At 41.7% G+C, this 25133-nt stretch overlaps 1 protein-coding gene across 1 annotated transcript in view; it reads left to right on the top strand.

The window, feature by feature from the left end:
* HS6ST1 (heparan sulfate 6-O-sulfotransferase 1) overlaps nt 1–25133 on the top strand; it is a 192786-nt gene that overhangs the window by 72065 nt on the left and 95588 nt on the right. The window contains exon 2 of the mRNA XM_009880447.1: nt 20654–20720. Coding sequence (XP_009878749.1) covers nt 20654–20720 — 67 coding nt within the window. The remainder of the gene's footprint in view (nt 1–20653; nt 20721–25133) is intronic.

Genomic DNA, 25133 nt, shown 5'->3' with positions numbered 1-25133 from the left:
TAGTAGTGTATTTCTTTAACCTCCCCCAGAAGGGTTTGTCCTTCACCTCTCCTACCTTTCTCGTCAGGAACTGTCATTTTTCCTGCTCTGTCTTCTCCTCTTCAGACCTAGAGATAAATGGGACCAGAGACTCCTGCACACAGCTCATCCCAGAACCTGCCCACCATTTGGGGAACACTTACGTGTTAGTTATAATGCTTCTGGGTCTTGCAGCCACTCAACTGACTGCAAAATATTTTCCTGCAAGTTGGCTCTTTCTGGAGGCAGCCTTCAGCGCCTGTTACCTGTGTACTCGGTGACTGTTCCTGCTGTTGCCCGGGCCAGTTGCTAAAAGATCCAAATCTGTACATCTCCTTGTCTTTTCTTCCTTCACAGCAATGAAGCACTTACGCTTCTGGAGTCTCACCACTGTTCTGGTCTCAAAGGCAGTGTTAGATGGAGCCATTGCTCCACTTCATGAGTCTGCACGTAGCTGGCGGAGGAATTACTGGGTTCTTTGGGCAAGAGCAGTCTGCTGTGTATCATATAGCGAGCGCGCTGCTTAATAACCGAACAGGCAAGGAGTCGGGGAGGGGGTGTATTATCACCGTGGTTTGCCGCTTGTGACTGAGACACAGAATTTAAATGGCTTCTCAAATGTCTGCGGCATTCAGGTGGTTGGTTTTTTTCCTTTCTCTATGTTCAGTCTTTTCTTTCACTAAATCATTATTGTTTTGAGGTGAAATGCTTTTAGTTCTGGCCGATGAGTTTTCAGGAATGAAAAGGTTTTGGTTTCCTCTTAAAAGTCTTTGGGGAGCAAACAGTATCTAATAGTGTTACTGAGATAGTAGCTGGGCTCAGCAGGTCCAGGAGGGAAGCTGGTTGGAACTGAGAAGCGACAGGAAAAGAGGAGTAGAGGTGATGACGTAGTCTGAAAGATTTCTCATTGTCACAGGAGTATGTGTGGAAGAAGGTCAAAATATCTGTCACTTCAAACTAAATGCGATTGGAAGTGGATGTAACTGATGTGTCCCACTACATCGGTATTCATAGTGCCCCTCATGCTATTGTTTTCCTGATTTACATTGATGTTATATTAATTGTGTGTATGCAAAATGAATGTATCTACCTAGGCAAGTCCATTACTCGCTATAAATTAATGCTGTTTAATGCTGATAAGGATAGCCCAACAAAGTTAGGCGAGTCCTCTCACAATACAAGTAGAGAGCACTTACAAACCTATGGAAATGGATTGTGAGATTGAAAACTACTCTCCTAGTCTGCTATTTGGTTCAGCTATTGCCTAGCATTAATTCTTGGGAGAACTGCTCAAAGTCTTCTCTCCCTTAAGGGCCGTGCTAATCAACATAATCTGCTTTATGCAACAGGACTGGTAGTCTAATTGATGTGTCCGTATAAAAGAAAACTCTGATAGTGGAACAGAATTTCATACCCTAGTTGGCATCTCCGCAGAGAGGCACGAGACTGACTGGGCATGAAATCAGAATTACCTTTATATCCCGTGATGGTGGTTCTCTCAGGGCATGGCCATGCAACGGCAGGGCACGCTCGCAGTTGCGAACGTACTGCTTCTGGAGGCAGAAGAGCTGTCAAAGCTGGCACAGTTTCAAAATAAAAATTGTCTGTGGAGACACAGCGAATGCTGTAGTCCAGCAGAATTCCTTTGAATACTTACCAAAAAGTTAAATGCCACTTGTTGAAAGGATTTGGCACCTACTGCAGTGAAAAAAATGTGTATCTGTAACTGAGCGGTTGCACAGTCTGGTGCACGTATGTGGCAAATCAGGTTTTCGTATGTAGTAAAATCAAGGTGCTGAGTGCCTGCACCCAGGAACCCAACAGAGGAGAGGAGAATCTGTTCAGAGCTTTTTGTAAAGGTCGTTCCTGAGGGGCAGTTCCCGCTGCTAATAAGGCTTTTGTCTCTTCTCCCACCTGCCAGAGTCCTTGAAACAGCTGCAGAATGTGGATTTCCATATCCCACCAGCAGACTCAGCTGTGTCCTGGGAAGATCCATCTCCATATTTCTCCTTAGGGAAAGCTGATCCGTTGATTGCATGTGCTGTCCCACCGAGGGCTGGCTCTTGCTAGGGACAGTTCATAATAAATAGGTGTCTCCAGAGAGGCCATTAAAGCCTGGGACCCTCTGTTTGGTCCCGTTCTGGTAACGTAAAGGCGAAAGGCCCGGGAATTCATCCAGTTAAGAATTCTCTTAGGAAAAAGAATATGTCATGTAATTAAATAACTGATCCCACAGCGCTTTCAGGGATAACAAGCAGTGCTCAAAGCAGACACGTCAATAAAACTTATATGCAGGTGTACTGCACTTATACTTTAACGTGCGTAGGGCAGGTGAAAGTTTAAGGCAGGTAAAAGTCCTTGAGGTTATGGTGAGGGAGTGATATTGTAATTCTGGCCTCTTTTCTTTCTTAGTATAGGTGGAACTTGTAGGCCCGAGTGTGGTCATAACTGGGTATGTGTGCAAACCCCATCTCGAACCTTTGAGCTTGGTTTAAAGCTAATCCACTTGTGCTTAATTTACAAACAGCTGGTTGATTTAAAGGGATTTTCATACTGGAGTAAACAAGAAGAACATTTACACAACGAGTAAACTATCCTGCCGTAAATTCTCTTTGCAATTGTTGTAGCTATTTGTTTGTACTAGATCTTAACTTCCTCAGTGCAAAGCTAATCCTTCTTGATCCTATGGTGAAGTCATGATCCTGTGTTTGATGTCACCATCTGTTACCATAGAAGCAACTATGATGTTGCAAATCAAACTTTATGACTTCATGGCAAGATAAAAGCACATCTTCAGCTGCTTGCAAAAGTAGTTAGGAATATTTCCATGAAATATATGCAAAATATGCCAGTTTAGATTTTGTCTAAATAGAGTTCTTGGAAAGTTTATGAACGGGGAGGGGTTGGAATAATGTACTGTATGAAAGGGGAAAAAAGAATCCCAAGGCTTATATCAAATTTGAGCTTTAAAAAAAAAAAAAATCCCCTGGCAAGTAATTCATATTTGGCAGGAGCCCCACCTGTTAAAAGGTTAGTGTGGTTACAAACAGGATCGAAATAGAAGCAGTTTAAAACTCAAGCGCTGTACAGATATCTCCTCTTCTGCCTATGGAGAAAAGCTCTCATGATCTCACCTGGCAGCGTGCAACAGCTGTTGATAATGGTGATTTAAGTCATTGTCATATAAATATCCAGTCAGGGATTACAAAAGCTTGAACTGGAATATGATGTTATTTTTCTCCTGAAGCATTTAAATAGCTTAGGAAATTAAGCCTTGATCACACTTTTAGGTGTCTGACCCACTTCGAGAAAAATCTTCCTTTTCATAAATTAGAAGAATGGGGTTTTGCCTCCAAAAGATCAGGATGTGGGATTTTGACTAGATGGGAGGGGAAGGAAAGGCGTGAGTTCAGTGGTGCAGGAGGAGAGCAGTGGTGATGAAGATGCATCTGCACAAGCAAGCAGACAAAGGCTGCACACTCCTGCTAGCCCTCGCTCTCCTCGCCTGCTAACACGAAGGGGCTGCAGAGAATGTGAGGTGAAATGCAGGAGAAGTTTTTGTTTTCCTTTTCACTGTACAGAAAACGAGGAAATGTCCTCAATTGGGAACTGGGGTTTTTTATTTACTACTTTTTAATTGGCTTTTTCTTCTTCCTTCCATCAGTCACTTCCTTAAGATTCCTAGGTTTTTTCCCCCTCTTAAAAATGGATACTAAGTTTCAATATTTTACTTCTAATTCTCCATCTTTGAGTGACAAAGACTAAATCATTTTACCAGAGCAATCCAGAGTAATATATTGATTTCAAAAGCAACTTGACAGACTATTGATGATGCAATTCAATCTCATGGGGAAGGTGAAAGTTTCCCAGTGAAGTTCAAGGAGTGCTCTGTACCTACACGCACCCGTTGGAGATTCTGCTCATCTGTCCTTACGCAGGCATACTGTACATGTCAAATACTCCACGTGCTCATCTTCACCCACTTGCTCTTGTCTGTATTTGAGGATGGTGGCTTGAAATGGATGGTTTCCAGATATTAAAAAGAAGAGGCAGTTTGTAGTGCTTAAAGTAAGGATATAGAATCTAGTGTGTGGGATTTGTTTGCCCTTCTGTTGAAGACAGCATCTTGAGGAAGCACAAGGTTGTATTGTCCCTCCTGTTCAACTGCTGCAGGGTTGTTCCTTTGGATGTATTTGTGGTTCAGTTATTTAGATCGCTGAGTTCACCTCTCTGATGAGCACGAAGCTCTGATAAGTGAGTTAAAGGATTACTTGAATAGTTTCTTTAAGGGAACAGACTAATTCTGCATTCTCTTGCCATGTCTCTCCCCATCTCTGAATGTCTCCTAGGGAAATAAAAGTCAAAAATAACATCCAGGGACCCCCAGCGGAATTAGGTTCACTTTAAACATGACACATGCTCTATATCCCTGGGGCAGGCACTTAATTTTGTAGGGTTTCAGACTTTTATGACACGATGATTGATTTTGTAGAGGTGGAGTTGCTTTAGTCATTAGTTAAAAAGCCTGATAAAGCTGCACAAAGATATTAAGTTGTTATCAATCATCAGGGTCTTTTTGTTCTCTCCCAACCTTTACCCCACGTTTCAAAGGGAAGGAGAGAGACAGGCAGGAGGCTGTCTCGCTTTCAGTCTGTCAGGGTTTTATTAGATCCTGGCTCTCTTGTCAGCCCCACTGCTGCAACCCAGGGTCGCACCAGATGATTAATGGGGACCAGCACGCTCCGGCTGACGGGCTCATGCCATGCTCCTGCTCTCCAGCCGGCAGCCTGAGCCGCGCAGCCCAGACAGCCCGGCCTCTGCTGCAGCTTAGAACGCGTCCTTGCCCACGCTCCCTGCCCAGGTTCCCTGCTCCCTCGCTGCAGCCACCTTTGCAGATGTGCGGGAGCCTGCAGTTGAAAATTGCACAAGAGTTTCAGGGTATTAGTTTCCTTTTCTCCCTTTTTCTGTCCCCTTCCCTCTGGTAGGGTTTAATTGGTTCTTGGAAATCTCTTCAGCATATGAATGGCAGCTGGAATCCTCCTGTGAGTTGAGAAGCTGCCCAATGCACACACAATTGATTCTTGCCTTGATTGCATGGGATTCTCCCAATTTTTTTTAATTATGTATTTTCTCTGAATCACAGAAGTATTTTTCCTGATTTCTAGTGCTCAATTTCCTTTGTCATTTCTACCATCAGTGTTCTGGGGATTGGCTTTTTCATTCTGAATTTCCTTTGTGTCATTGCCATTTGCATTTACAGACTATGGGAAGTCCTCTCAGTACAAGCTTCTTGTTTCATTGTGGATGGGAATATTGTTCAGGTTATTGTAGGAAGAATAGAAGTATGTTTAGTGGGTAGGATTTTCCAGCCAGAATAAGCATGTATCCTTACAACATGGCAAGTGAAGGGATAGTGCAAGGTGTGGGCAGATAATGACTTATGGAAGGTGAACGTCAGGTCATGCAGTTGAGAACAGTAAAACTATGTTTCATCTCTCTTAGATATATTAAAAAAAACTGATTCCTGTTTTTTCAGCCAGCCAACCAAAGCTGCTAAGTGTTTCAGACTGTAGCAATGCTATTGTAATGGACTTAAGGGGGGGGAGTGGGGAGAATATCTATATTTTTATTTTTCTCTAGGCTTATGTTTTGATTTTACCTTTCATGATGTAAAAGCTTTTTTCTCAATCTGCATGTAAGACCCTTTCTATATCCAAGTGCAACAGAACAGATCTACAAATATGTTGATAGGGCCTGTCATACTTACTTTTTTTCTTTTAGAGGCCTTTCACTACAGGAACTGCACTGAAGGGTTCGAGTGGTACACAGATAGTATATTAAAAGCCAATTTAAGTCTGATTTGACTGAGTTCTGTGGGGGGTTTTGTGGGTGGGTTTGTTTGTTTGCTTTTTGCAGTTTTTTGGGTTGTGGGTGTGTTTCTTCCCCACAAGAATGACACATTTTAAACCAAAAATGTCCACCTAGCGCCCTGTATCCAACAGGAGCTAGACTGAAAGCCTGGAAGATGGCACCAGAAGAGGGCAAGAATAATGCAGGGTAATTATCACAGTGGCGTTCCAACCTCAAAGACTTCCCTGAGTCAGGGATGACGTCCAGATATTACTTCCAGTAATTTTTCCAATTGCTTTTTGAATCTGTAGTCCTCTTAGCATTTATGGCATTCTGTGAAGATGTTTCACAGTCTAACTGGATATTGTGTGCAGAGCCACTTCCTTTGCTGCTTGTTTCATTTGATTCCCCCAGTTCCTTTTTCTGGATGCTACACTGGATGGTTGATCTCCGAGCGTCTTCTCTGTGTCACTTGACATTCAATAGCCCTTGTCCATGTTCTTATTTAGTCATCTCTGTTTCAGCTGAAAGTATTTTCTAGTTCAGTTGCATCCTTTTTCAGATGGTAAGAAAACACAATCTTATTCTGCATATAAATCCATCATAGTTATTCCATGTTTGTTTTTCTGTTCTTAATTCCAGTCACTCTCTTAGCTTTTTTGACAGTTAGGGAACACTGAGCTGGCATTTTTATTCAGCAGTCTCGTTAACTCCCAAGGCTGGGTTCTGAAATGACCAATTTGTAGTCCATCACTGCCTATGTAAAGTTAGGATTACATTCTCCTATGTGCATGATTTAACATTTTGCTACCTAAGTTTCTTCTGCCCTTTCATTCCTCACACGTTTGATGAGGTCTTGTCTGCAACTCTTTGAAATTATCTGTCTTTCCTGTCTTGATATATAGGTACCTGTGAACTTTGTGTTATTGGTCACATATTTTCATATCATCTGGGAATATATTGCTCGGGAGAGACCCCAGCACAGATCCTTGTGCAGTTTTCTGTGTGCCTTTGTGCTTTTAAGAGAAACGACTATTCTTATCTTTTCTTACCTGTGTTTAAAGCAGTTGTCCTTCCTCCCCCACACCCACAGAAGCTTCTTTTTTGAGGCAGATTTTTGTCTGAATCTGCAGTTTCCACTTTGAAAACACCAATGGCACAGGTAAGAGAGACTCTATGAATTCATAGAATCACAGAATGGTTGGAGTTGGAAGGGACCTTAAAGATCACCTAGTTCCAACCCCCTGCCGTGGGCAGGGACACCTCCCACCAGCCCAGGTTGCTCCAAGCCCTGTCCAACCTGGCCTTGAACACCTCCAGGGATGGGGCAGCCACAGCTTCTCGGGGCAACCTGTTCCAGTGTCTCACCACCCGCACAGTAAACAATTTCTTCCTAATAACTAATCTAAATTTATCCCCTTTCAGTTTCGGAATTAGTTGTAAGACTTGATTTCCAGATCTGCAGGCAGAGCAAGGATCAACTTTGTTGCTCAGATAGTCTCAATGCTAAAGAAGCTTTTCAAATAGGCAAGCCTTTAGTAAGCATGAAAACAACTTTGAAGAGGTGAAAAATACATACACATTTCTCCTACTGACGTTTTACAGGTTGCCTGTACTTTATCTGCTGTTTATACATCACATAAATCCATTTGCCATGTAAGTAGATAGGAGAATGCCAACTTCTTGTATCAAAATATACTACTAAATTTAATTTAAAATCCTTAAGATGGATAATGTTCACCAAAGGTGCAGTAGAAAAGGAAATATTTATGGCTAAAAGTATCAAGATTTTCTCAGACTTCTTAAGGAGTTGATGATTCTCTTGCTTTCATCGCCGGTATCCACATGCATACAGCTAGTTGTGTAGAGCTGTTCAGAAGTAAGGCTGATCAGTGACTTATTGCTAAAAAATAATGCTAGTGTTCACAGTGGACTGAACTGTTTTCCAAGCCATATTACTCTTTCTGATTTCAGCAAACATGACATTAATTCACAGAGTAGTTTGGATAAACAGTTATTTAGAAATAGCTTGTTTGAATTATTTTCTCTTCGGAATGGTAGTGAGTGAGTGCTCTTACAAGTTAGGTGATGTTGTTGCTCTGTTCTGATTGCATGATTTACATTTCTAAAGGGAGGAAACAAACAACTGAGAATAATGAACATCAAGGTAATAATGGGGATTCTTGTTCTTGCACAAACACCCTTTCAGCTCTGGAGAAAGCTGCCATTTCCCTAACATTTGTGGAAACAAAAAAAATGGTTCAGTTGAACATTCATGAATAATAATAAGGCATGAATATTATCTGTAACAGCTGTTTGGTGAGAACTAACATGTAAAGCAGTGTTTTGAAACGTTCACCTCTTTGTTCAAGAGCATGAAGTTTTTGAATAATTACGGCCATTAAAACCATAAAGCCCTGGTGTCCAACAACAAAGACAAAAACTCAGAGAATGTTTGAGGGTTTTGATACTTAATTTAAGCATTGTCTCCAATATTCCATAGGAGCACTCATGCCTGCGCACATGTGTGGCTGATTTCAGTAGCATATAGACTTCTGAAAAGACTCCTTTCGGTGACGTTCTTAAAGCAAGGAGGAAGCTTTGTAAAATATTTGCAATCTCTACCTGGTGGGATAATTCTCAGAGAACAACTGCCAGCTGTTTGCACAACAGACCAAAGGCTGCGTGTGTGCAAGGGAGAGCAGTGACTGACTCAGGTCAGAGCACTGGTATAGCCCGAGTCAAGAAATGTTTGAGCGCTCCTGGATGGGATTTAAGATTCACAGATACAAATCTGTGAATCGTCAATGGGATTTTCATTATTGGATTCCGATTTAGTTTCTTGGAGTAGCAAGCGAGCACCATTTCAAAGGAGTCACGAGCACAAGAAAGGGTGAACAAAAGTGCCAGTTTCATTTAAGAGTACCTTGAATATTGAAAGACGTGGGTGAGTCACCAGTTTGATTACACATCCATTTCAGTGACCATCTACTCCCTTTAAATACTGTTTCCTGGACTGTCAAAGTGAGAGCCCAGAGGATGCTGCAGCGCAACCCCTCACCAGCTTCCCTCCTTGTCAGAGGATGTGGCAGAATGTCCGTATCCCAGGGTGTAGCGTTCTATCTGGGATGTAGCCATTCCTGGGGTCACACAGCAAACCTGCTTTCTGGCAGCTATCAAGTGCAGAGATCAGGCTGGTATTGTAAGGTTGAGAGAAGCTGAGAACTTGCAAATTGCTTCTCTTCTGTTTGACTGGGCAAAGGAGTGTGCCTCTTACAACTGCCACCTTCTTTTCAGAGTAAGGCTGTAGCGATGTGTGTAGGGGTAACTTCTCTTGCTGGAAGTTTTATTCAAAAGATTGGTCAAAAGCAAATAATTTGGGACTACAAAGGGAGGCTGATTTCTCCCCTCTCCCCCCCATTCCTTACGTGGTGCAGTTCAAGCTTGTTACCTCCCCATGTAATCTGCTCATTTTCCCTTGTCAGGAGGCGCTCGCAGCGCTGTATTTACAGCAAGGGGATTAGGCTGGCAGCTCTCCAGCGATGCTGAAAACGGCCTCAGTGAGCCCCGGTTTCAGCTGAGGTTGTCAGCGCTGATTGATTTTCATGGTTGACAGCATTTGAAATCCTTTCAGATTGTGATTTCTCACTGGGCCCGATGTGGGGGAGGTATTTTTATTATCATTATTAATAGTAGAAATAGTATTATCTGGATACTTATGCAGATAGAGATTATGGGCACAGACTGGCATGAGCAGTTGGTGTCATGCTGGCAAAGAATAATCTCATCAAGACTTGCATTGCAAAATGTAGCTAGTTCATGGTCTTTCCAGGGTAAATGAAAATTCACCATAAATTTTCATAGGCTTTACTATTTTTGTCAGTGTTGCTTAATAATAAGAATACTGGAATTTGGATTCTCCTGTGGGACAATCCACTGGTTTTTGTAACGTAGTGTGATGGAATAAAATTCATATCAGTTTCAAAGGTGAGTGGTTTAGTGAGGTTTTTGCCGAGCTGTTTTTGAGCTACTTCCGAACAAAGGACCTGCAGGCTAACAAATTGTAGGGTGACTGATTTTTGGAAGGTATAGCATGTGTTTGCTTGTTTTCTGCCCATGAGCATGAATCTTTGTGTTTGTCCCTACTTTATTGTCTTATTTGGGGTGAACTGCGAATCCAGGTAGGGATGACCTTTTTGCCACTATCAGCCATGCTTAAACATGGGATGCCACAAGATTTCCAAAACTGGCTTGGCTGCCTTTGATACCATCTCTCCTTAACATTTGGTTAATTCCTGCACGGAAAAGTGGTGTCCTGGGCCTTAGGTTTTGTGTGCTGCCTGGAGATAAATTTGGGAAAGGAATTCCTTTTGAGTCTTTCTGAGTTTCCAAGCAATGTACTTTGCCCCGCTCCCTGCATTACCTGGCGTGGCAGGAAAATGTGTTCCAGCTGCGCACGTGTTCTCATGGCTAGATGCAAGCCATGCTTTTCCTTACCTCATTTTCAGCGTCTCAGCTTCTTTTAAGCGTCTGGCCAACAGCTGGCAGCTTCCATCTCCTGCAGATGTGATCTGTGAGCACCAAGTGGTCTCACTTCATGGAGCAACGTGCTGGCTTGTACCCACATGGAGCTGATCGTGCGCTGTCCTGGACAAAAGCAGCATAAGGCAGCTGAGCTTGAGGTCCAGAAATCTGTTATTGGAACTATGTAGAGCTTGTCTTGCAGTTCTATCAAACACGACAGCCCCAAGTTGTATGTAACATCAAAGCTAGAAGTATTTGAGTGCTGTCTATGGCTTGGTGGTAGTTGCTCACCCACAGCCCCTCCAGGCGCCACAAGGGGCAAAGCACAGCCTAATCTTTTGCTTTGAATCTTGCTTATCACAAACACATACAGAGGCCGTTTTTTTTATTTGCCTGGGTTTTGCTCAGTCATTAGAGCAAGCAGGTATTTTTTACTTGTCACTTTGGGATGTCAGTTCATATGACACATGTCTGTCCAGCTCCTTTTTCAGTTGCTTGCTGTTATACTGCACTCTGAGCCGTCCCAGCTCAAGAGCATATCCAGATGAGCATTTTATAGACTGTCTGCTGAATCCTCAAAACCTGCACCTCAACCCGGGTGATTAGTAAATATGCCTTGCTAAAATAACTACTTATCCCAGTGTAATTTCTGTATAAGAAATGTAACTTCCAAAAATATGAAAAATAAAAGGAAAAACCCATTGAGGGCAGCACAAGAATAGCATTAAGGTTTATTTTTAACATGTGGAACATCTGTCAGTTTTGTGCTGTGAAGACAACGTATTCTAATGCTTTGAAATTAGCTTTGTAAAGATAACAATGAAAAGCACACACACAAAAACCCCCAAAGGATGTATGTTAATAGCATTGCTCTGAAAAACAGTCTGATCTTTGTGGGAAATACATTCCTCACGGAAATAGGAAATCACAGTGGCTAATGAGAGGAAGTTTTAGAGTTGGATCAGTCTGCTCATCTTTGTTTGAAGGGATCCCCCCCTTAGCCAGAGAAAAAGGTCTTTTTAAGTTCAAGGCCGAAGGATGCTACTGTTCATGCAATATTTTTTTTTCCTACAGTATAAACATTAAGGAAAAATAATTCCTTATGAACATCTTAGTTTAGGGCTAGAATCTTGAGGATTTACATGTAATGTGTGCCCTGTATCACCCCCTGAGGCACACTGGTGATAAATCTGTGACCTTCACTTCAGTAGATGTTTCCCATAGTGCCTGTGGATGAAGAATCCCTTCTGTAAGTCACTGTATAAATACGTACCAAAGACCAGCTGCCCCTTCCCCCAGGTTTTTAGTAGCCTCTTGGTTCTGAACTCAGCAGCAAGACCCGACCCATGGCTCTCAGAAATGGTGGTGTTGGCTGAAAAATCCTTGAGAGGGCAAGGCAGGTAGAGACCTTGGCGGCTACTGAGTCCTTTTAAAATGAGGAGATGAGCTGTGGTCTGGAATTTCTTGGGTTTTTTCATGCTGTCATGAAGCATATTTATTAATCCTTTGGCTCCGTTTATGTAGTCAATGTTGCTGTTGACATCACAGTGCATTTACAGGAGACTTCTTTCTTAATTGCAGAGAATCACATTTTGGCTGCAGGTGGTTTCCTAATTTATAGACCTATAAATCTGAGACAAATAAATGTTAAGTGAAGCATTCCATCTCCCTGCAAATGATGGTTTTGTGTGGCAATCCAATGGTAGAGCAAGGTCCTGCTGTTATCAGCGCTTGCCTGTCAGGGAGCAGTAATAGCTACTATCTCAAGACTATGCATTTCTTTAAAAAAAGAAAAGTAGTTGTCTATAGAGTGACATATGGTTAGGATCTGGCCAATTCTGCCAAATGTCTGTGATAACCTTTAGGCAGTTTAAACATACAAAATCTCATCTCTCACAGATTCTGGACTGCTTTCCTCATTTAAGAAGGAGAAGCAGAGCTGAGTATTATAACCCTACTGGGCACCTAGATGAGGTGGGTAGATTGCCAGATTGAAAACACGCACTGTGTGCTTTCTTTGAGAGCCACAGAGGATTGCTCACAGGTAGGTAGGCTGTCTTTTTTTTTAAGGGATATATCAAGGGACTCTCATTACTTGTTCTTTATTGGATTTCATCAGCTCCCTGCAGGGGCAGTCTGTTGTGTGCTTTAGTCAAGGTGTTCTTGAATTCTTGCACTTGTGCAGTCAGTCCCAGCTCTCTCAAACAAGGTGGGCCAGGTTCTGCTCTTTCACTCTGAGAGAATTCCCTGTATCAGATATAATATTTGGAAAAATACTGTTTTGACAAATTATGGTCACATCTGAGGTTTTGTGAACATTTACTAACCTGTTTGATTGTATGTGGCAGTTTATTTTGCCAGAAAGTTCAGAGAAGGCTGTCCTGGCTCCTGTCACTTCTCTGATCTAGATTTTCCTTCTTTGTAGAAGTGTTACTGCTTAATTAGTCAGTTGCCTCCGCTATCCTTTTATACTGAGACAGTAAACTAATTATTATTCTTTGTGTCTTTCATTAATTCAAATGCTTCTTTTAAAAAAAACTTTTTAGTACTTTTTTTTTTTTGTAATAACTCCACACATGGAATTTATCCCTTTTATGTGTGCAGTGGAGAAGAGACAGGGTTTGGGAGTGGTAAACTCTTGTTTAAGTTGTTGCTGTGACATTTCATGTACTTTTCCCTAAACTGTAGAATTGTACATGAAAAAGGCATAGCCTGCTCTGCCTTGTTGCTATAGCCCCTCTTCAACTCTGGAGTGGATTAAGTAATCATGTACTGTATTATTGACTGCATTTGTTTTTGTATTTCAGATCTTCACTAAAATCAGTTTTGTCTTTCTCATTGAGCTCTTTCTAGGTGTTTTTTGGTTTCTAGATAACAAGACCCCATCAGACAGTAGTAATCATGTAGAGGACAGGCCGGTGACTTACCCTATATGGCATTTTCAATTTCATTGCTATCAATTTTAGTTGTGTTCACTCTGGCTCTGCAAACTGAGCAGAGCGCTACCCATCAGAGTGTCCAGGTCTTGTTTCTGGAAGGCTAATCCATCCCAGCGTAAGCCAGGAGCCACAGATCCGTGCGGGCATTTTGATGCCTGCCTGCTAGGAATGTGTTTCCAAGAGGTCAGGGTTTGTTGCGTTTTGTTTGGTTAGCTAGCTCTTTTTGGTTTTTTCACTTGGGAGGCTTTCGAAGTCAGTTGGTCATAAGTAAAGGTACGCTACCGTATTCCCCCTCACTGCCGGATCTCCAAATGCCAGACAGAACACTATTGAACCCCGTGGGAATTTTGCCACTTAGAAGAATACAGGGGTTGAGCCCAGTGTCCTTTCTGTGCTGTGGAAAGCTCATTTAAGATTTTTTTTGTCTCCTCGTTATGCCTCCCATTGCTTAGTTTGTGACAAGATCTTCTTATTCTTAGTTCTGTGTTGCTTTAATGGCCTCTTAGTGGGGACTTTGTGAAACTTTCATTGAAAATGTAGATAAATTATATCCTCTTGTGCTTATTTATCTGCCATACAGATAATACTGTTAAGAGTAAAATATTGTGGTATTAAGCCTGAAGAATATGTATGAAATGCAGCTATAAAATAGAAGCAGATTATGACGTATGCATTTATATTGGCTTACTATCTAAAAAATGTCACATGGGTTGTTTGTAACGCTTTACCACAGAGATACTCTGTACTCACCCATTGTAAGCATCACAGGAACAGCAAACAGGAAACCAAAAAGAGAATTTTATCTTTAGACTCTACTTAAACTCCATCATGAATATAAAAGTGTCACGGTCAGTTGAACCACCATGAAGAATAGTGTTTAAAATACAGGGCTTTAAATGACAACCAAATGAAATTCAGTCTGTCTACTTTGTCCTTATGTGGGGTGGCTAATAACACATGTGTATGCATGTCTTCACATAGGGTAAAGTTGGGTTTCTGAGTCCTCCAAAGAATAGTTTTGGCAGCAGTTATGTCTATCAACAACCATTTATTTTTCCATGCTCGCTCAAAGGATATACTTAAAGGGGAATGGAGAGAAATAAGCTTCTGTACTGATCTCCACTGTCAGAGCAATTCATGTCATAGCGGCAATGCCAAATCTGAGGCAGGAGTGCTTCTCTTCGGCTTTTCTGTCTAATCCAGAGTACCCGTGAGTGAGGTTCCAGTGCTCTCTGGGAGTCAGCGTGGCCTGAACTACCCTGACTGACTGAAGGTCTCTCCAGCAAATTTTGTTTATTAGCAGGTTTTGTTCTAGACCTGCTATCTGCTTGACTTCTGTAGGTCTTTATCTTGTCATATCTTTTATTATTTTAATTAGCTCTACCTTCTGTGAAGAATCTTCTTTCACAAATTAGCCACGCTTTACTGGTTGTCATAGGGCAGGTTGTGATAACGGAGCTCAAATGTTCTTTCACGTAAGGAGTATCTACCCTGTAGCAGACTCAAATTCAACTATTGTATTTAACAATTAAAAGAATATTACACCTGTATGGTGAGGGATGTTGTAGAAGAATTTCTTTGTGCAGGTTACCGTATCTCCGCAGGCTTTGGTTTCAGTTAGTCACCTTACGTGAAGGATATATTGTTTGGCTTGGCTTGGCTTGGCGTAAGGAAGCTGGAAGACGACGCTGCTCTGTTTTTGAGGGAAAGAACACGTAGAGGCGAATGTGGTGCACAGACTGCCAGCGCTTTGGTCCTAATGAGCAGCACAACCACAAACAGTCAACAGCCGGAGTTTATGTAGAGGAACTCTTGCCAGAGAAATTCTATTGTTTCATTTGCTAATTTACAAAATTAGTGGCTGAGAGGAATGCAGTTTCAAGACAAACATGTGAGATATGCAAGGAGGAGAGTGATTTATAGAGCTACAACAGGAAATCAAGGAAGAGGAAAGCTTGAGAGGATACTGGGAGGAAGGAAGGCAAACAGCCTGACGGTGGAATCAGTTAATTTTTTAATAGTTCTCCAAATGGATGCATAAAGCTCATCTGATACAAACACTTATTATACTGTAGGGAACAGATTTGTAATGGGAGAGACACAAACAGTCTAAACTGATTTTGCCCGTTTAATATGTAACTGTTGTTTTGTGCAGGTGGGTTTTTTTTCAAAAACTTTTTGCTGGCTGTTACCTTGTGAAAGCTCAGTTACTGACCAAAAAATAGCTGTTTTCCTTTTTGTTGATCACAGCCTGTTTCCTCTGTCCTGCCAAAACAAGCGCGTGCTTAACTTGATGGGGTGACAATTTTCACACGTTACATTCTGCATTACTCTTTTTATCCAATGTGCAGGGTCCAGTGAAAGATTCAGAATGGTTACACACAATGGTAAGCGCATTTTTAATCCAAGATGATGCTCCAGTCATGGCCAGAGCGTGTATCAGTCTTGAAAAAATCTTAGAAGGAATTGCTACAAAACTTACAGAAGGAACAAAAATCAGCAGCTGCCTGGCCTAGCTTTGAACTTAGCAAGTCCAGACCTTACAATCTGGACGAACTTCAGCCAGGTGCATTGCTAACATACCTCGGGGTGCTCTGTTACAACATGAGAACATGGCTGCAAGGGCTATACTGAAAAGTGAGTCCGTATTTCTTTCATCCTATGGCATTCCCTTTGAGAGGTGCATTTGCCTTATTGGTTAGGCAATAGGGATTATTTTTTTTCTAGTAGCCTGTAGTATTTAACTAGCTGAACTACTAACCCTTAAGATACTGCTGATGTGATATTTTAAAAGTCTGAGTAAAACTTTCTAATGTGCCTTTATCTTTTGAAAATGCAGATCTTCAATTTCTAAGTAGATAGATGTGCTAAAACATAGTTTCACTGCCATGCTGCTTTGTTGGTTTTTTGCTGTTTCTTTTCCTTTACTAATAGAAACTTCAAAAACACAAGCTTTGTTATATTAGCTTTTGTTATTTATTTTTCTCAGGATGATGCATTTCATTTAATGCCACCTATAACCGTAAGTTAATAATCAATTCAGGTTTGAGGTTCACATCCAAAACGAGATAAGTGAACTTCACATAAATTGTCATACTTGTCTTAGGGCAAATGTCCATTTTTATACGTGAGGGAGAGGACAAAGAACAAGATCAGAAGCAGAGTATATTAAAGCAACACTTAGATTTAGTTAGAAAAACAAAATCTCATCTTTCAGAAAAGTCCAAGAGCTTTTGGCTACTGACTTGTTTTGAAAACCTAGTCCGGAGGGGTTTGGTTTTGTTTTTTAAAAAAGTCATATAATCACCCATTTTCTATATTCTAAGCAGTGAAATGTTACTGCTTTTCTGAGAATTAAATGAACTTGTAGTGTGTTTACCAGGAGCTCAGAGCATGCACTCAGTCAGTTCCTGCGCTTCAGTTGGGGCACACGAAATAGCCAAGCTGCAGACTTGATTACTCAACTTTTAAGCTAATGTTGCAGTGCGGTTTTTTTGCAACTGAGGAGTAGACAGATGAAGTGTTGGATTAGTCTGCATTCATTCGAATGCCTGCCTTTTGGGTTTTTTTTTTAGGTAACTGGAAGACAATATATTGAAATAGCAGCAGTCTTGCAGTGATGAAAGTCTAAGGGTATATGAGTTTCAAAGACAGATGATATCTTTTGTTACCTTAACTGATACGCATGGGAAAGCAGGACAAGCTTTTGATGACAGTTATTTAATCGTCTGAAATATCAAAGCACGTTCTGTTATCTGTACAGTATGGAGATCGTGTTTTCGAAGATTTTCATGATGATTCAGTAGTTCTTTAAATACTCCAGTTAAAGTGTGTTTAAATCAGCCGGTGGGAATGAAGAATTACAGTTTTTGCCACAAGAAGGAGGTGAGTGTTAAGAACAGGCTCACTAAGTGAGCTTGGGAGATGTCTGAAAGGTTTCTTCAGTACGTGTTTTTTTGGAGTATTACTAGAGAAACTAGTTGAAATTCAGCAGAGCTTTGTATGCTGGGGTACTGCAGTGATGTGCTCATTTCAAGTTGATGAATGGACTCAATGAGAACAACGTAACGGTGGTATCGTGTACAGGGGGAAGAAATTGCTCGCTCCAGGAAGAGCTCTCCTGCCTGCCCTCGCGTCTTTGGCCTTTCTTTTAATGGCAAGCTGTATGAGTCAGCTGCCAAATGCATTTCCCCAGTGTGGCAACAGGATGTATAGTGTATTCCCATCTAGGGAATTCACTGGGGCTGTATTTCTGTGTTATTATGAGGGCTCCCCGGTGTTAGATCTATGGCAGAAAAGTGGCAGTCTCTCTCGGGCAAGGATGTTGAGCATCTGATAAAATGATGGCACGATTAGCAGCAATTTGTAATGTGCCTCTTCTTCTTTTCAAATTTAGTTACTCTTAGGTGCAGCACTGAATGTTTGAGAATTTTGAAGTATATATATAAATATATAATATTTAAGCAGTCCTATTTATCACTGCATACATTCATTTTCCTTTTGGTTTCTGTGTTTGGATGGCATATAAATACTGGTCCCAGAAGGTCCTGTTTAAGCTAGGAAATTGAGTTGACTTATTATCACTGAGATGAGAATTACAATAGGAAGAACGTTATTAGCTCGGAGTAGCACAGTCTAACCTCGCTCAAATCCCAAAGCTCCTCATTCTTCACACCAATATTTTAAAGGAACATCAGCCACTTGGAACCGGTCTGTCTCAAGTCTCTTGTAGAGCTTCTCTTCGTTAGCGTTTATGGGTTTGTACTTGTTTTCCCATCTTAAAACCTTTTTCCCTGCTGCATAAACTGTGTATACAAACAGCAAAACTGGCAGACTATAAAAAAGAGAAGCTGTTCAGTGCACAATACCCAGAATTAACAGGTGTGTAATGAGCCAGTCTCTATATAAGGTCCTTTTACTGTCTCTAGCTGGTGCCGCAGTGGGGCTTCACTGGGGTGTTGGTCCTCTGCTGGGTCTTTTTTGTGGCATTTTCACTTTAAAAGAAATGCAGTGAGTAGGGGAAGAATCCACGAGTTTTGTCCCTTATCTTTTGTTTATAATAATCCAAGGGAGTTACTGTAACTTTTTTAATAAATAAGACTTGACTTTAAGTAAAAAGACTAGATTACAAAAGACTATGCAGATTAACACATGGTTTCGTCTACATGCTGTTTCACCACGTGGTTGCGTTGTTGTGGTACTCCTTTGTCCTTTCTCATCACTATCATTTTATATCCCCCCACTTCTAAAAACTGTAGGATCCCCGTCCACCCTGCTTGCTTGCATATGGTAGAGGCAGAATGGAGGGAGAAAGGCTGCTTGCCAGCCTGAGCCCATGAAACCAGCCTTTATGAAAAACAGAGCCTGGTGAGAACTGCTGGCCTATTCCCAGTCTGTGGTAGGTAGTGATGGTAGAAGGTGAGGTCCATCAAACAAAAAGGAAAATGCTCTAGTGAACTCTTTCCTATAATCTCGCTCACACAAAAGTCACTTTGGCCTGGTGAAGTGGATTTTTGCCAAACGGTCTTTCTCAAGACCTTTCCCTCACGCTTCTGGCAGTTGGAGGGGATTTTATTTAAAGCTTTTGGCTTTGAGACTGGGCTGTAAGTCACAGGATCTCTTCTAGCATCTCTGTGCACATCAGACAGCTCTGAAACAGGGAGTCTTAGGGGATGTCAGGCAAAATATCCGTAAAACTCATCTAGACAAAGTTGCGTTTTCTAAATCAAACCAGGATATGTCAAATAGATAGCATCAAATAAAAGTGCTTGAGTTAGGATGCCTGAGCCAGACTTACATAGGCTGATGCAGTGGGATCTCCTGGACAGAATGAGTCTTTTCCAGCCTGGTGTCAGAGTAGTTCCTCTTCTCCTTCCTCAGTTCCCTTAAATTGTGCACAAGAAGGCTTTTATTGTCTCCTTTAAACTAGGCTCTTTCAGTTATATTGCCTCTTTTGATTCTTGGTGTGCTGGTCGGGAAGCTTACTGCAAATACCATTCATTTCTTAGTCTTCCAGCTTGGAAAAGGAGTTCCGGAAAGCCGGGAAGAATGAGGCACATAAAGGGATTGTTAAAAAAAGGAAAATCAAATATTTTCTGTATCTGCTATCAGCACTAATTATGCTTAAAGGCTTTTCTAATATTGTCACAGCAGGCAGAACTTACATCTTCCAGTTTCTATCGTACAAGTGGTAGGAAAATAGTTGGGAGTAGTTCAGTGCTGGGTGAGAGAACCAGAAATGACTCTTTGCAGTCACCCTTGTGGTCCAGTACAGCATCCTTCTGTCCATACAGTGCCTGGTTCAGTCCACTTAGTTGAGGGCCAACCAAGCTAACTGGAGATCTCTGTCGTGGGTGTCCTTGTTAAGAGGTATTCACTACATAGATGGTGAATGTAGTCCACAGAAACAGAATGACACTTCCCAGCGTCTGCTTCAGATTTTAGGCATCACCCAAGTTTCCAAGTTAGGCATTTCAGGTAAATGTCTGAAAGTTGGATGGGACAATTCTGGGCTCTCTTCTCTGTCCGTGTGAGAAATGCTCTTTCATATTTTTTTTTGCTTGCGCATACATACAGGGATATAATTACATACTTTGCTTTCTTTTCAGTAAAAAAATAAATGTAGAAATGAGAAAGCATTAGAAGGGCATAGTTCTGATGTAAGCAATACTTTTAGATTGCAAAACTGTCCCAGATTCCTTTCAGTTTCCAAAAAGCAGACTTAAGAATCCACAGAAGAACAACTCCCCCATCTGCCTTCCTCCTCCCCTTCTCTTTGGTTGTTCTTTTTCCAATTGTTCCCTACTTTTTTGAATAAGAGTAATGATTTTTGTGTCAGCGACAGTTATGTTATATTTCCCTTTTAAGTACTATGCATGACCCTATCTTTCACGTTCACAGTTTCCATGAAACAGAATACGGGGCTGAAACCGGTTTGGTTTATGGAGTGGAGAGGGGGATTTTCCCTTGGGCAGCTTCTATGCTTTTCCTAAATTAAATTTAGTCTTATCAAATTAATTAAGGACAGTTTCTCTTAAACTTGATCTGATCCAGCTGCTTAATGGAGAGACAAGTTAGTTTTGTTAGACTAAAGGAAAGCGAACTATTCCTTTCCTTTTTCTTCCTGGCCTTCTGCCATGAAATGAACACCAGTACTGACCTAGGTTGTAGAGACAGGAAAAGAGTGACACGGGACCTTTTGTACTACAGGGCTCAAAAATGAAATCTATGAGATTTTGTAGATTTTAGATGTTCAGAACGCTGAACAAGGTAGGCCAACCTGTTGAATATTGCCATATGGTGCCGTTTATTTCCGGGTACAGTTGACTGTAGGGGACAGTAACTGCGAGTTGCTGTCTGAGAGCGATGTGGTAGCCAGTTTAGAGAGAGGTGAGTGCTCACAAGTCTCAGTAAAAGAGGGACCTCCACATCATGATATGCATCACGGCACTTGGGACAAATAGATGTTCTCGAGCGTTAAATGAGGTCAGGTTTCAAGATCGCCTTGTTAAGTAGTGGTGGCCCACTGTTGTAAAATGGAAGCCCTGATTTAGGGCACTGCAATTCAATGCATAGATTTTCATGCTTTCTGTTCTGTGGCAATATATTCCTTCTTACTTACAAGTAAGGGAAAAACAGGAATAGGACAGCTATCAGATTGTATTATGACAACAACCTTTAACCTCATGACTATTAGCCCTTGAAATTGAAAAGGAAGTTGTGTCTGATAGACTATAGGATTTTACATGTGATTCATCCATGCCTCTGAAATATCCTCCTGCCCAGGCCTGACAAAAAGGCAGCGTTGTTATCAGGTGTCTCGGAAACCTGCTTGTAGGCCCCATTAACTGGACAGAGCGCTTACCATCCTGAGCTGTAAATTATTCCTCCAACACCGTCTTTAATTAAATTTTGAGCAAACAAGGTTTATGTGAGCTTGCTGTATTCCTGTTGAATCCTCCACCAAAGTATCAGCAGTGGAGAAGTCTGTCAAATTCCAGTAGCCGTCTTAAAGAGGGGAAAATCTAGAAAGTTTAATGAAAGCAGGCAACAAAGTAGAGGAGAGAGGAGCAACAATCTCACAGGGGTAATGGCTACAGCTTCTTATGATACATCAGAGAATCAACACCAGTTCATAAAACTGATACTCAAATGTGTTGTAAACCAGGCATCGTTGGTCCATTACCTACAGAAGGATTTTCGCAACGTGTTAGGTAGGCACAACAATTTGCAGGTAGAGATGAAATGTAATCTAGCTGTTAATGTCTGAGAAGCAGGCACTATCTCTCTGCTGTCTGCAGTGCCTAACAACAGAGGAGTCCAACCATCGTGCTGCTGTTCAGGTACATCATGAAGATACAGGTGGCATTTTATTCTCAGCAAATATGCCGGCTGAACTTGAAGAAAATGCAGAAATGGAGGTGACATTTCTTAGTGGTAGCCTCAGACAGCTACCTGCGAAGCATGATATTATGAGATTGTGAAAGATCTCATTTTATCTTTATGAAAGCTATCACACGGCTGAAGAAACTGCCGTGTCTTCAGGGTTGCCTGTTTGACGTTTTTTAACCACCACATTGCATTTACGGTTTAAAATGTTCATTTCTGAAGTAATTTTGAGTTAGGAGGAGGCTGACTTTTTGGAGCTGTTCCAATTTTATTCTCCCACAGGAGAAACCCCTAACCTTATAGTTCATTGGTTTATGTCAATACCAGTAAAAGTACATTTATTTGAAACTCGACAGATCTCACCAGGTTGGCCAGGGCTATGTGCATTCTGGGGATAACCTGCTCAATTCAGGCATGAGTTCAGCTGCTTTCCGTCCCTTTATGAATAGGAGATGCACCCTCCAGCCTGGGCTTGTGCGCTGGTACCTGGCTCCCAAGCTACCAGGAAAGATTGCGTCATGTAGCCTAATCGTTACATTTACTGCCTGAAAATAGGGCTATATGAGAAAGGGCTGTACAGGGAGGCAGGTGAAGATGTTTTCTGGGTGAGAAATCCCCCTAGAAGTTGAAACTGTCCACAAAATTCCTTTTGTTTTAAGTTTCAGCTTTCTACACTCTTGCACACATACAATCAAATAAAAATCCTATTTCAAAGTCTACGCTTACAGCACTGAGGTTTAGCTGAAGTGACAGACATAGGTTAATGTCCTGCCATCAGGGAAAGACTGAAAGTCTGAAACACAGTTGGTGTATTTTTTAATTGGAATTTTACAGTTTTCCACTAAGAGGAGTAACTGATCGCTCTTTGCATCTTATGTGCAAGGAAACACTTCAAGAAAGTTGAGATGTGTGAATTCTCTCAGTAAGAAAAATTATCCGCAATCTTCTTGCATGTCCCATTCCCTGTTAGCCTTACCATTGGACCTGATGGTAAATCACACACAAAGATGAGTCCTAGACTATCATGGTTTGTACTGTTATTTAATTCATCGTTCTCCTTTTTATTCAGTATTTATTATCTGTTCTATAGTATAGAGAAGATGGAAGATTACTGTGGGCTCTCTCAGCATTGAAATGTATATAGAATATTATTTTATTTTTTTTTACAATTATTCTCAATTCTAGAAGCAGTACCTGAATTAGCTGTTTCTTTAAAATCATTGTCAATGATTTTAAAATAGGGATGGGGTGCTTGCTGGAGAGGGGAGAAAGGAAGACACTGGCATCTGCTGCCTGTTAAGTCCATTAATTGAAAAGAAAATACTGCTGGTGCCAGAATGTACAGCCCTGCTCCTAATTAAGCCTAGGGAAGCAATGGGCTGGTTTTAATTGAGAACAGCATCTCCCTTAATGGTGCCAGCAGTTAAAAAACGCAAATAGATTCAAAGCGGGAAGCACATGCAAGACAGTAGTGGCTCTTTATTTAGAGGGTCAGTCATTGTGCCATACTTGGAAACCTGCATCCCAGCGCAAGACCTGGAGGAATAATTGGGTCCAAGTTACGGGCGGAGTCCTCTATACTTTTCGAGGTCTGAGAGCTGGGTGTTTACAACACAAATTAGCAGTAGTCATTAGTAGTGTGTCCTTTCAGAAACAGTTAAGGAAGAAAGTAATTCCTGGTGACTTTGGTGGCAGGAGGAAGAGCTGCCATGCCTTACTTGGCGTGTGGCAGTGTGGTTCCAATTAGCGTAGTCTTCATATTTGAAATGCTTTCTGCCCAGGTCACCCACGAGTTCAGGCGCCTGGTGTGTGTGCCACGTTTCAATCCTGGAACCCCTAATTATCCCTACTTATGATAACAGTGTAAAAAATAAAAATCTTCATTCTGAAATGATCAGCCATTAGGAGCTTTGTGCCAAAAAGGTCCTAAGCCATGTCTAGTCTGCTTTCTTAAGGGAACGAGGCTTATGTGATTGTATCATCTGTTTTCACGCTTGTCTCTCCTGTTCTAAAAGCTTTTGAATCCACTAGGCGATCTCAGCCGAAAAGTTCAGTGAAAATAGGTGGCCAGGCAAAGCAGAGACACAAATTAATTCCCCCCTTGAGGGGAGAGGGTTAGGGGTAAGCTCAGCTACATTATTAGACATTAATGAATCCACACGGGACATACGCCTCTGCTTCAGGAGCAGCTCTGAGTAGGGCTCCCACTTCTGTTAGACATGGGATAATCAAACCCCAAGCCCTGGGAAATCAGTCTTTGTAAGTCCCACAGCTCGCTTGCTTTCTTTGCTAGATCGGGGTTTGCCTGGCCCACTCTGGAAAAAACCTCTTCATTTCTCCAGAGCAGGAGGCTCATCCTTTGCCCAGCCATCTGGTCTCCCCACCGCATGGAAAACTGCAACGTTGAGGCTTATCCACCATTTCGAAGCAGCTTTTTGATCCATATTCGCTGCCTTCCAACACAGACACCAGTGTCCTTTGATTAGGCAGTGAATGTATTAGATGCATCCTTCTGTGCCCCTTCCAGAGGATGTGAGCCTGTTTTTTTACAGAGCCTGGCTCTTTAGCTCCAGCTATAGACAAAAACAAGGCTCACACCACCAGAGCAGCTGCTGCAGCCCATTTTATCAGCTAAAATGTCCACCATCACTCCAAATCGCAGACATTTAACCAAAGCCAGGCTTTGGGACACAGAAATATCTCGGCTCCATCTGTTGTCTTGCGGTTGCTGAGTTAGTTAGCATATTGAGTAACACTTTAAAATCTGAGGTGCTTCTGGAACTACAGATTAGATGAGAAGTACCTTGAGTGATGGGTGGCCCTGGCTCTATGTGAAGGGAAAACCCTGGCTTCCCAGTCCTCCCAGCTCAGGGTGCTAACTGCTTACACCTGAATGCCTAAACCAGCCTCTGCTCATTAAACAATTCTCAGCCAACACCAAAGTACCTTTCAACAGGAGAGTTTTTAAATGGGACTTCACTTACATCATAGTAATTTCAAAAATGCAGTTTGGAAGGGGGCTGAATTGTGTATACCCCATCTGGAAGGTAGGAAGGAGTCAACAGTGAATTTGCTATCAGTCTGGGATTTTTGTCTAATATTTCTACAGCTTAAAGACTGGTTTTGTTTTGTCTTTAGTCCAGATCATTTAGTAACCTGGCTCATCTGACTTGGACTATAATGACCTGGCTATGGTTTTAAGCTGCTGCTGTGAGCCTAATTGTGGATTTAGACATGGCTTATGTTTTCGTGGCAGTGGTCAGTAAGTCCGAGCTGCGTGTTGTAAGCCTATTGCCACAGTACCTGCTGGGTTTTTCTCTTGATTGCATTGCTCAAATTGTTTCTTAAACTTTTTTTCCTGTAGAAATCCAGCCTCTGATTTATTTTGGGGGGTGTTTTCTCACTTTGGCATCC

Source organism: Charadrius vociferus, unplaced genomic scaffold, assembly GCF_000708025.1.
Source record: "Charadrius vociferus isolate BGI_N301 unplaced genomic scaffold, ASM70802v2 scaffold270, whole genome shotgun sequence".
Classification (NCBI taxonomy): Eukaryota; Metazoa; Chordata; class Aves; order Charadriiformes; family Charadriidae; genus Charadrius; species Charadrius vociferus.
Note: the sequence above shows the minus strand (reverse complement) of the source record. Positions and strands in the feature narration are given on the sequence as shown.